General features: G+C 36.7%; 1 protein-coding gene across 2 annotated transcripts; it reads right to left on the reverse strand.

The window, feature by feature from the left end:
- Positions 1-3601: 3601 nt before the first annotated feature.
- On the reverse strand, positions 3602-8376 carry syt19 (synaptotagmin XIX). 2 transcript variants are annotated; one of them, XM_067419805.1, is made up of 7 exons: positions 8309-8376; positions 7847-8042; positions 6886-6944; positions 6240-6647; positions 6040-6159; positions 5858-5969; positions 3602-3932 (listed from the first exon to the last, which is right to left on the reverse strand). In XM_067419805.1, exons 2-7 carry the CDS (start codon positions 8019-8021, stop codon positions 3625-3627), a joined length of 1182 nt encoding a protein of 393 aa, XP_067275906.1. In that variant the 5' UTR covers positions 8022-8042; positions 8309-8376; the 3' UTR covers positions 3602-3624. The 2 variants fall into 2 exon arrangements, with proteins under 2 accessions (XP_067275906.1, XP_067275905.1); XM_067419804.1 differs by having other exon boundaries at positions 6886-6947.
- Positions 8377-12306: the final 3930 nt, after the last annotated feature.

Raw genomic sequence — 12306 nt, forward strand, 5'->3', positions numbered from 1 at the left:
CCTATTTAATCTCACTTTATTAACCAATGTCTTTGCTGATGATCTTCGATGATTCAATTCAACCTGACCAATATGCGAAAATTACTAGATAAACATCACATTTGTGTTTCAGTTATTGCTGGAGTAAGAGTGTTACATTTTCTTCTCCTACGTCCCATTCTAGGTGGCCTGATAAAAGGTTTCTTTGAGCTGTGGCCTCTACTGTACAGGTGTAATTGGCATTTCCTTCAGACTGAGTCTTATTCATTTAACTTTTGGGGCCAGATTTACTTAAAGGTGCAGTGTGTAAATTTTGTGTGAATTGCAATCACTCACCACTCACCCCTCCCTTTTTTTGCACACAGAGAAGCTAAAAGTAACATAATATGCAATGACTTGCTTTTTTAAAGGGTTACTTCAGCGATTAGCATATGGCTTTGTATCAGTAGAAACCCTGGAGTATATTCAAATGATTGTATATTCAATCAAATTCAAATGAAATTCCTCCCATGATGCAAATTGACGATATTTGCATCATCTTTGGAATTTTTGGCCAGAGGCACATGTTTTACACCCGCCCATGGGGGATGGGAGATCGCACTCATATTCTCAAATTAATTTCTATGAAAGTTAAGCTTCCAAAGGCATGAACTGAAAACGCGCCAGAATGAACACGCGTTGTGAATGTATCGTATGCCGCAAGTGTGGTCGCGATTACCTCAGCTCTCATCACGAGAGCTCATCAGCTCATTTATGACGTTAAATGTAATCTGACTCCTGCCGCGTTAGTGTTGTGAGACTCACGCGGCGACTCGATCATTATATTGAACAGACACGTTCAGTATTTAATTGTAGTGTCTTCTCTAACCCAGTCACAGTGATCCAGTAGCTGTGGCTTTGGGAATGGCCTCACAGGCAGCGAAGCTTTCTGGGAATTGTAGTCTTTCACAAAAATAAATTATTTTCTCAGTCTAGAAGGCACCAAATTCAAAAATAATTTCACATTTCTACTACATTAATGACCCAGTTTAAATACAGATTCATCTTTCAGCGCTGAAGTACCCCTTTAAGGAGTAGGCTCACGTATATTGTAAAGCATTACTTGTAAAGGTAATATTGCTCAACATGGTCATACCCCATTTAGGGTGGTAGAACAGGGGTTTGTGGTGGTTTTCTTTAGAGCTTAAAGTGTTTGTGTGTGTGTGTGTATGTGTGTGTGTGTGTGTGTGTGTTTAAAACAGTACCATTCATTAGTTTGAGGTCTTTGTTTTTTGTAAAAAAAATAATAAAATAAAATAAAAACTAGTCTTCAGTTAAAAATTTCTAGTGACTGATCACATCTAAATTTTTCAGTTGGCCCGAATTGAAATTCTGTGAATTGATGCAATTTAATTAACAGAAATTAAATTCGGCCAACTGAAAAATTTAGATGTGATCAGTCACTAGAAAATTTTCAATTGGAGACAGTGTAGGCCAAGTCTCTTATGACTTCTACTGATTAAACATATAGTATAAATAGTACAATTTTAAAAATACTATTAATATTTAAAATGTTTTGTATTTTGATATATTTTTTAAATGTATTTTTTTCCTGTGATGGCAAAGCTGCATTTTAAGAAGCCATAGCCTATTACATTACAAGTTTAGGTAAGGTGAAATGTCCAATAGGTATTTCTTAGCCCTGCTGGGTGGACTGTAGAAGTAATATTGTGGTTTCACATAAAAACGAGAAAGGATGAATGCATTCCTCCCTTCCAAGGCCCCAGATTTCTCATGCTCACTCTTTTCCCCCAAATCCCATTGTGACTTTCATGAACAGACTGCGGGATGAATAGTTTACCAAACAGTCTTGAGGAGAGAGATGTAATGCCTGGGAATGGCCTTGAGCAATGGAGGTACCATAACATCTGTTCAGCACCGCTTGCTATTATTATGAGTCAAAACCGTGATATGTTCCATAATTCACCATTTACTCTCTACAAGAAGACTGAACTGGTCCAGTGGCTCTGACTTCAAACAAACAGACTGGATGCAAGCCAAAACGAAATAAAGTGCCATTGAGATGCTCATCTGTTTAAATGGCAGCGAGGGTCTGTTCTCCTTCCAAACGTTGTTATCCTAGCATCCCACTAATGATGCAGCCTCCTCAAGATGCATGTGTCTGGCTTTGCAAGTTTTAGCAGCGAGCCAGCGCTTCAGTCAGTGGGCTGGAAATGATGGGTGACGTGTGCAACTTTTGCAGCAGAAATCCATCTGTGAGAAGTCTTTCATTACAGACACATTCAGTGTGAAGATAGATGAGGGGGAAATACATTTATGAGAGTTTACGGTCATTTAAGGCATACGTTGCATTGCTGGCTTACTGACTCACATTTATCCTGAAGTGCTAATTTGTCTGTATTATAATTTGTCAAATAACAATAATCCATCTGAAGTGATACAGTTTTAGAATTGTGGGTGGGGCATTAGTATGAAGATAAACCAATTTGGTGCAGCTATTTCCAATGCTTTATTCAGAGGACAGAAACGCTTCATTAGTCTGATGGGGTTAGAGAGCCATCTTGTGGAAACAGTTGATAACTTGTCCTTCGAAAAACAAACAATAATACAGCTGATTTAAATTAACTTCATAAAATAGGACAGCGAGGACTTATTGTTTTTCGAGGATTTTGAAACAAGTCCATCCTTTTTGAGTTTATTTAGCTATATTGTCACACTTAAAATATTGCTTTGGCAGTCCTCTTGTACCAGTGTCCTCTTATGTGCAAATAATTCTATCCCTAGTTGGTTCCATTGTTGTCAGTATTAAATATGAGATGGATTTGGGTTATATAACACATTTAATTGTTTAGAAATGACTCTTGTTTAAATGTTTTGGTTCAACATACTCACCTGTTAATCATACTTGCCTTTAACTTGCACAAATTTTATTTGTAACTGTCAGGAGGTTGTACTTTTTTTTTTTTTTTTTTGCAACAGTATTTTATCAATTGATAATACACATTTGCGTCCTAATATTTCACAACCCCCCTCCCCCCCACACACACACACACCTGTGTGATACAGGGTAAATATCACTTTTAAACCAATTTTATTGTGCATCATTTCCATATATATATATATATATATATATATATATATATATATATATATATATATATATATATATATATATATATATATATATATATATATATATATATATATTTTTTTTTTTTTAAAACAAATTACTACTTACTAATTACATTTAAAGCGTGAAAATATCTAGCTGAAATTAAATCTCAGCTATGAAATTAGCCCTAGTCAAGACAATTAAGTCAATTTTTAAAAAAAATTGAAAATGTCATTCAAGTCCACAGGGCCAATAGTATCCATAGACGGAGAAACACTCAAAGGCAATCTGAAGGCAAGTGTTTTTAATTACTGACAACGTCCATGTTGTTTCCACATTCCAACCAGAAAACACGAACAACTGTCGGAAGTATGACCTCCCACCTTGGGAAATGTCAGCGTATGGTTTTTCTATTTGTATGTTTTGCAGTTCTGACTGTACATTGACTTTGTTTATTTGAAATGCAATAAAAAAAAAAAATAAAAAAAAATAAAAAAAATAAAAGAAATGTCAGCGTGTGTGTGCGTCAATAGTCAAAGGAAGATTAAATGCCACATAGCGATTGGCTGTCGTAGTGATTGCATCATCAGCTTCCAGTGCTCATTCTCTGAGGTATTTCCCTTTATGAGGTGAATGTTACCCATCAAGCGCTTGGAGGACTTCTTTAAAGGTTGAGGTTCGAAAACTGACACAATAATGGAGCACTCTTTTATCTGATGATCTGACAACACAAATGTCAGGACTTCGTTAAACACAGTCACCTCACAGCGCTGCTTCTGTGTTGTCCTCTGATGTCGAAGTTTGCACTGGTTGCAGGTGACGCTGATTCTGGCATAGAGAGCTGTGAGTAAAATAAACAAACACCGTACAATAGTTTAAAGTCACTTTACAGCGTTTATTAAGCACAGGTATGTTCTGTTGTAAATATTGAACATAAGCAGATGTAGTGCAACTTTGACTATATTATGGCAGGGCTGTCCAAACTATGTCCTGGAGGGCCGCTGTCCTGCAGAGTTTAGCTCTTGCTTGCTTCAACACACCTGCTGGAGGTCTCTAATATGCCTAGTAAGACCTTGATAAGATGGTTCAGGTGTGTTTAATTGAGGTTGGAGCTAAACTCTGCAGGACAGTGGCCCTCCAGGAGCAGGACTGGACACCCCTGTTATATGGTAATCAATGGGGCCTGAGATCTGTCTGGTTCTTCCTCAGAATATCTTCCTTTTGTGTTCAGCAGAACAAATTTTTTTATACAGGTTTGGAACAACTTTCAAATGAGTAAATGATGATAGAATTACTTTTTGGGTGAACTGTCCCTTTAAAGTTGCAATGTGAATCTAGTGGTAAGTGTGCGGCATCTAGTGGTGAGGGTGTGAATTGCAATCACCCAAAGCTCACCAATCCCTTTTGAAATGCATAGAGAAGCTATGGGAGACAAAAATGACGCTGTCTGAGAGAGAGCACTCTGTAGAGAAGTTTGTCCGTTTAGGCAGCTGACTGAAATAAGTTTAAGTATTTAAATTATTAAAACATTATTTATGTTACTATAAAGTGTTACAGAATCAGTTTACAACATAGGTCAGAGGTTGTAAACAACATAGGTCAGAGGTTGTAGGTCACCATTATTTTCTGAAATGGTGATGTCATCACACTACGTCCAGCACGGTGAAGAGTTAAGGGATACAATTACGGGCACTGGGCATGCGCACATCAATATCACGTCATTTAATTAACGTATCTGCATTATTGTAAGGGTATGTTTTGGGTTGGGGTAGGTGTAGACGTTAATAAAACACATCTGTTAAGTAGCAAATGTATTTATTTTTATTTTATTGTGAGATTTTGCCTCACCTCCGAGTCCGACCACTGCTATACCCATAGACAGTAAAAGAAATGGACCGAGCGATCCCATTGACTTCTACGGCGTTAAGTGATGTCAGTATAGGAGCACTCACTTCCTGATGGCTGAGCGAACTGCGCAGGCTCAGACTGAGCTTGAGGACGTAGATGTGACGTGAGCCTCCTGTCTGACAGCTGTAGGTCTTCTAGTAGATGTGGAAAGTGAAAGCTGAATCACGTTGTTTAAATATTTTCTCCCGTTGCTTTTGGCTCACTATGGGCTTCTCCCCATTCTTCCCCCTTGACTTTATCAGACTTTATGTCTCCACGTCCCCCCGACTGTCTCATAGACAGTAAAAGATTGCCTGCGAGCGTCTCCTCAGGTCTATACGGTAATTTCTCAACTGTGCGACAGGGTCGCGTTGGTTATGACGCAATCGTTAGCCTATTTTTACAAAAACAGCTTCTGCGGGGCGATAGTGTAAGTTACAAGGTAACGGAGCCTTTTATGCATTGTCGTGTTTCTTTAGAAATAAACAATGGACAAATGGAGTCTTTAAACGTCTCAGATGTAAAGTTATTCACTGTCAAAGTGACTCAAAAATGAATGGGAGTCAATGGGATGCTAACAGCAGGTGATGGCTTGGTTAGCAATGGCAGCCCCTAGGGGTGAAACGCTTTCCGAGCGCTAGATTACCCCCTTGGCTATACCCCTGCTAGCCACAACTCTTCTTCTCCGTTTTTAGTGTATTTCTTGGGCAGAATAACAGCGCCACACACTGGCCTGGCATGCAAACTACATCGTTTTTAGTCAGTTTTCGTAATCTCGTGTGGACCTGGACGCAGATATTTCTTGAAACGAGGGGAAAAAAAGATCGGATTGGGAAAGCGCTGGCTTCGTGTGGACGGGGCCTATTGATTATTCCTCACCTCTCTCAGTTTTATTGGGATGACAGACTGTGCGAATCTTCAACACTCCCACCTCCAGCCTCTGAGATGTAGGCAAATATTTCAGAGAAAGCAGTGCCTCACCAACCATGTCCTACACAGAAAATGTACCGGTTGTTACTCATCTCATAATTACGAATATGTTGTGCTGGGATTACACTTACTTTCTTAGGTACTTGCAGATCCTGTCTTAACTCCAGGGGATATGATATCTTCAGCCTGTTTAGTGAAACACGAGTCTCTCCAAGAATTCCATGTCTTGAGTATTTATCAAAGTCCCTAACCTAAAAGAAATGATCTAAAAATGAATGATTGCGCCATGGGCACGTCTGTGCTAAATAAGTTGTAAAGTCTGATAACATACCTCAAATCTAACAGTGACTCTTGATACTTCCTCCTCAGCCAGAGCACAAGAGAACTGATCTCCAAACACAGGACTGCAGCTCTTCTTCACTAGACGCGTCTGCCAATCGTGCAGCACACAGTGCAGTGAAACCTGCTCCTCATCTTCTCTCTCTGCCCACAGCAACCGCACCCAAACAAAAGGGTCCACACTGTGACTGAAGTCTCGCACGGCCAGATCCTGGGCGTCCAGTACCGTCACCACCAGTCTGGACTGCAGCTGATCATAGTACAGTGAAAAGCGCAGAGATCCCTGGATCTGCTCCTCTTCAAGATCAGCCATGCTTTCCAGGTCTAAACTACTGCCCAGGTTGGTGCAAGAGGGGCCAGGGGACAGTCGGTGGCTCAGTTCCTCATACTGAGCCTCCATCTGATGGACAGAGTGTGTCTGGTCTTATTTTTTTTTTTTTAGCATACTCTCTTATTGGATGTTTAGAAATACAGACATACTGTTTGGCAACCAAAGCAAACCATATGCAAAACGTGTTTTTCATAATATTTTGTTTGATCTAAGTCAGAGTAAGCAGAAACTATGGAAGCAAATACAGCACAAAGTGGTTCCATTCCAGGATATGAAGACAATTATGGTTTATGTAAATGAATATTACCTTAGTGTCTCGTGTTTGTGTAGCATACTGAAAACCTCTGCTTTTAGCCAACTGGCCATCTGCTAACAAAATATACACTGGAATCATATAGATGTAGATATTCTGCATATATATATATATATATATATATATATATATATATATATATATATATATACACTGTAAAAATTATTTAGAAAAAAAGTTACCTAGTTGCCTTAAAATTTTGAGTTCATTGAAATGAAAATTTGAGTTAATACAATGAAATTTTTTTGAGATTCGACAACCTTTATTAAAATATTAATAAAAGATTTTGTAAGCATATTGGGTAATTGTGTGTGTTTTATTTGTGATGACGCAGTGAAACATGCCAAATAGATGATGATTTATTCAGATACAATAATACTTTGAGTTTCTATTTATTAAACAAATTTCCTTCTTTGTATCAACTCAAATTTTTCATTTCAATAAAATCAAAATTTTAAGGCAACCAAGTTACTTACTTTTTTAAGTAGCATTTTATTCCTGATGGAAAAGCTGAATTACTCTAAAGTGTCACATGATCCTTCAGAAATCATTCAAATAGGCTGATTTGGTGCTCAAGAATAATTTCTTAATATCACTAATTTTGTGAAAACTGTAATCACTTTTCATGATTCTTTGAATAGAAGTTCAAATAATTTATTTGACAAATAAACATTAAAATATCTGTACTGTACTGACACTTTTAATAAATTTGTTTATTTAATTATGCAGAACCATAATAATTATTTCAGAAACAAAAAAAAGATATTTGTCTGACCCCAAAATTTTGGATTGTTGTGTAAATATAATGAATCATATACATCTTATACAATACTGTGCATCTAGGCTACATGTGTTGAATTCTTATTCAAAACTGCAACTGTAAATAGTAATAAACTACTAATCTTTTGCAATATTAGGTCAAATATAAATGTCAACATTAGCATGAAAAACTTACCAGCTCTTTGTGAAACAGGAAACTGCGTACAGTAGTGGTAAATCTGCCATATCAAAAGACAGAGGGCTATAAGAAAAAGGACAGCAGATATGCCCAAAATGCTAAACTCCACTTTCTCTGAGAATAGCAGTTGAATTTCTCCAAAGGACAGACTCAAAATGGTAAAGAAAATCATGTCGTTCTGCCATGTACAGCTCTGAAAATGAAGGACATAAGTTACTAATGCTGAGTTTATAGATATCAGTTGTTATACATACATATTAACATACATGTATTCAAGAATCAGATTTATGCTTTATAAAATACTCTTCATACAGTGTTTTATATATTAAAAAGTATATATACTACATAAATTAATGTCTATTTTGAGATACTCTCCAGGGAAGGATAGAGGTGGATCATTGAAGGTTTCAGTGTATTACATTTTAAACAGGTAAGCACTAATAAAGAACCAAAGCCTACCTTTTCATGCTTTAATTTTCCTCCATTAGTTCCGTTTTACGAATCAACTACTGCCGAGTGGATCCATATTCATACGCAGGTGACAGTGATCACCTGACAGGTGATCCGCAAACACAAGAGCAAACCTGTTTGATCACTTGCTCATTCAGTTCTTATTAAACAAGCTTCGTCTGCACTCCCTTCACAAATCTATATCTGAAATATAAGATGGATACCATTTGTTTCATTTGGCAAATGTAGAACTGCTCTCTTCTTATTTCTTTACTACTAAACTATGCAAATTCAACTGCCAGTTTATCACTGCCTTGTAGCCAAATAGCAAAGGCTTGGGAGATAACTGCCCATAAAAAGGAGTCAGTGTTTTAGATGGGAGAACCTCCATTTACCTTTTAGTAGAAAATAATACGCATAGAAATGTCATAATCTACTTTAAAAAATTGTAGATGATTACTAAAGTAAATCATACACTATGTTATGAAATATAGCTAAACCTAAAGATAAGCACTGAGCTGTTTACTTACTTGAAAGGCTACGTGTTCATAAGAAAACAGTTACGTCAGTTACAATAAAGTAAATCAGAATATTCAAAATGTTTCTTCTACAACTTTATTCATACATGTGCAGTTTTATAATATGCATGTAAACAAATATACTTAATGTCAGTACAATCTTTAATATGAAAACTGTTCTAACACAAATTATATGCTACAAAACAATGCAAAAATAAATGTTAATAAATAGAGAGAAATCTTGCTTTTTGTCCTTTTCTGAGGACTAATCATAAATCCCCTGCTGTAATTCACAAAGATAATTTTCAGAATTGTGTCTGCTTGTTGCAGCTACACAAGAGTAAGTCTGGAAAGGTTTGTCATAGTTTACAAGGCAGGATGTCATCATTTCACTGCCTTTAATACCAGGTTGACAATTACACTGCAAAAACATTTTTAAAAAAAATTAAGGGAACAATTAATCATCACAGTATAACACCAAGTCAGTTCAACAGTTATATTGATCTGTCCAGTTAGGAAGAATAAATGATTATGAGTCAGTTTCACCTGCTTTGATGCAAATAAAAGTGACAACAGGTGCACTGCAGAGGCAACAGCAAGACAACCCACAAAAAGGAAATGATTTTACTGGTGGTGGCCAAAGACAATTGTTCTCTTCTTATTCTTCCTGACTGATTTGTCTTTAGTTTTGTGTTAAATTAGGGTCCTTGTCTATAGCACGAGACAGTACCGGTACCTTCAACCCAATTAGGTTGCACAGGCAGTCCTGCTTCTCCATCCATTCGTGCCGTCAGAAGGTTTAGTGTCTCCCAGTTTCAAGAGCATGAATGAGATATTGGGAGACAGGCCGTTGCATGAGGAGAGCTGAATATGGACGTAGAAGGGCAACAACCCAGGAGCCAGACTGATCTCATGAAATGGCGTATGCATGACACGCCAATTTGTATGCCCCTAAACCTATCCATCACAAGAAACATTTTGCATTTTTACATTTTCAAAAAAAAAACATAATTTAGTATGTTAATAAATCCATTTATATTGTGGACACACACACACATAATGGTTATTTTCGGTGTAGACATTCACACGGAATCACGCAGCGTAGATAAACACGCTGAGATGATGGTTCATTTCGGCATAGACATTTGCGCGGAATCACATGGCATAGACATACACGTTGATAGCTCAAAATTCGCACAGATAACACACCACTTGGCTTTAGAAAGTGGCTTGTATGTTTATGCAAAGTCATGATGTCATGTTGCAGGAGCAGGAACGGTACCCAGATAGCATGGTGACATTGATTCAACGTTGAAATTCCATCAGAATCATCATTTTGGTTGAGGTTGAAATTTCAATGCTAAGTAATATTGGATCAATGTTGAAAATTCAATGCTAACACCATACTGGACCAATGTTGAAAATTCACTGCTAAATAATATTGGATCAATGTTGATAATTCCATGCTTTTCAGTGTTGAAAAGACAAACATTGAATCAATGCTGATGTTTGGTCATCTTAATTCTCCACCGGTGAGGCTTACGGTCAATCTATCTGTCACATTATTCAACATGTTAAGGCAAGTCCAAATCAATTGGCTACATTTGTGTAAATGTGAGAACATTTATTATCCTCAAAGGATACGATGAGTACACCAACGAGTATGTGGATTCACAAAGAATACATAAATGTAAATTTTGTAATTGTAAGCCTTTCTTTAAATTTTTCTGGAAGAGTTAAAATTGTATGCGTGTTTGATTTCTGACTCTTCCAATAAGAAAGCTGTAAAAACTATTAATCTTTTTAAAAGGTATATTATTTTCCTGCTTACTGGCATGTAATGTCATTCTGTGTTTCATGTTATTATAATAAAAAATGTAAAAAAAAAATAAAAAAAAAAAGAACTTCTACCATAAATTTAGTCTATCAGTTTTAAATAAATAAAAATGTAGCCTATTATTATTATTTAAGTCATGTAGAATGTACATGCATTTAATTATTTATCTAAAGAATACAGGGTTAATAAAGAATTTAGAATATGTGTCCCTATCGAATGAGCCCATGAATGAGCCACAGTCCAATCCAGCAGGTGGCGGTAATGCACCTTCAAGACATCCACCAATCAGATCAAATCAAGCGCAGCTGAACAGACTTCAATCGCGAAAAAGAGACAGGACAACGACCATATTTTTTTAGAGGTAAGTGGCCAACAAAAATATAATTATAAAATTCATCTCAATTTTAATTTAGTGTTTTTATTCATCTTTATGTTTTACAACTTGTGTGCTTCTTCTCAGCGCGTTAGAGTAAACTGCAATGTTAATAATAGTCACATGAGCGCCCTCGTAAGTTACACAACCAACGCCAGGATAATCTTAATACATTGAGTTTCAGTTTGTTTTTCACCAAACCATATCATATTTGTATTCATTTTTTTCTTAAGATTGGCATATACACTGAATTGCGTCCGAATTCTGACTCGTGCAACTTTTTTTTTTGTCGTGCGTCGTTTGTTGTGAGGTGTTCATCTATTTTATGAGATGATTTTAGTATTAAGATAATTCATCTGTGCGAGTAAAATGTGCATCTGTGGAAACGGTGCTGCACATGCATTCATTGACTTGTGAGTCGATCCTATTTGATTCATTTGGATTTTGAGACCATATAGGATCGACTCACAAGTCAATGAATGCGCGGCGCGGATCCACAAACGTATCTTACTCGTTGCACACACAGATGAATCATTTTGAATCATCCTATATTCGTCCAGTGTATAAACAAAAGGCGATCGGAAGGTTAGATGAATTTCTGGCTTGTCAGTGATTGTGTTCGCCACTCGTGAGAGTTTCTCACAGCTGAAGCAGAACTAGAACTGATTGACCTGTTAGCGCGGTGAGGAAATACAATCAGTTCAGCTTCAGCTGTACGATATCATCAGGAGAGCAGATCACAATTACATCATTACAGTTTAATCTTTAATGCAGCAAGAAAAAAAAGAAAAGAGTGAGATCTTTAAGTTCTGTAGGCAGCTATATCAAACTACAGAAATTTAGTAAACAGTTGTGCCTCCAGTTCGTGTTGTAAATGGAAAAAAAATCTCTTCCAAACCACCATGTAGCCTATACAGCTCCTCTTAAATGTCCTTAATTTAGCTATTTGGTCATTCATTTACTTGTTTCATTTTAAAATGTATAAGTCTATTTTAAAATGCATTAAATAGTCCTGAATTTAATGTTACCGTTTTAACTGGGATATCAAGATTTTGATAAAAATTTCAAGTTTCATCTTTTTGTAGTAGGTGATATTTGTAATGTATAATTAATCACATTTCCAAATATTTACTAACTTCTTTTTGTTTTAGATGCGGTGAATGCTGATAATAAGAGGCATCAGAGTTTATCTTTGCTGCGACGGTGCAAAACTGGCTCCATTACAACCTGAAAGGCTTCGGGGCATTGCTCATGGTGGAACCCACTGAGTTTGGAGTAT

The sequence above is a fragment of the Pseudorasbora parva genome, chromosome 16 (genome assembly GCF_024679245.1).
Source record: "Pseudorasbora parva isolate DD20220531a chromosome 16, ASM2467924v1, whole genome shotgun sequence".
NCBI lineage: Eukaryota > Metazoa > Chordata > Actinopteri > Cypriniformes > Gobionidae > Pseudorasbora > Pseudorasbora parva.

What these genes read in the sequence shown, in the direction of transcription:
- syt19 (XM_067419804.1), bottom strand. Translation starts at nt 8,021, where the DNA reads ATGATTTTCTTTACCATTTTGAGTCTGTCCTTTGGAGAAATTCAACTG. An exon ending in GAGTCACTGTTAGATTTGAG is followed by an intron (nt 6,160 to 6,239) that starts GTATGTTATCAG and finishes CATTTCTTTTAG; the next exon opens with GTTAGGGACTTTGATAAATA. An exon ending in TCCCAATAAAACTGAGAGAG is followed by an intron (nt 3,933 to 5,857) that starts GTGAGGAATAAT and finishes TTTTACTCACAG; the next exon opens with CTCTCTATGCCAGAATCAGC.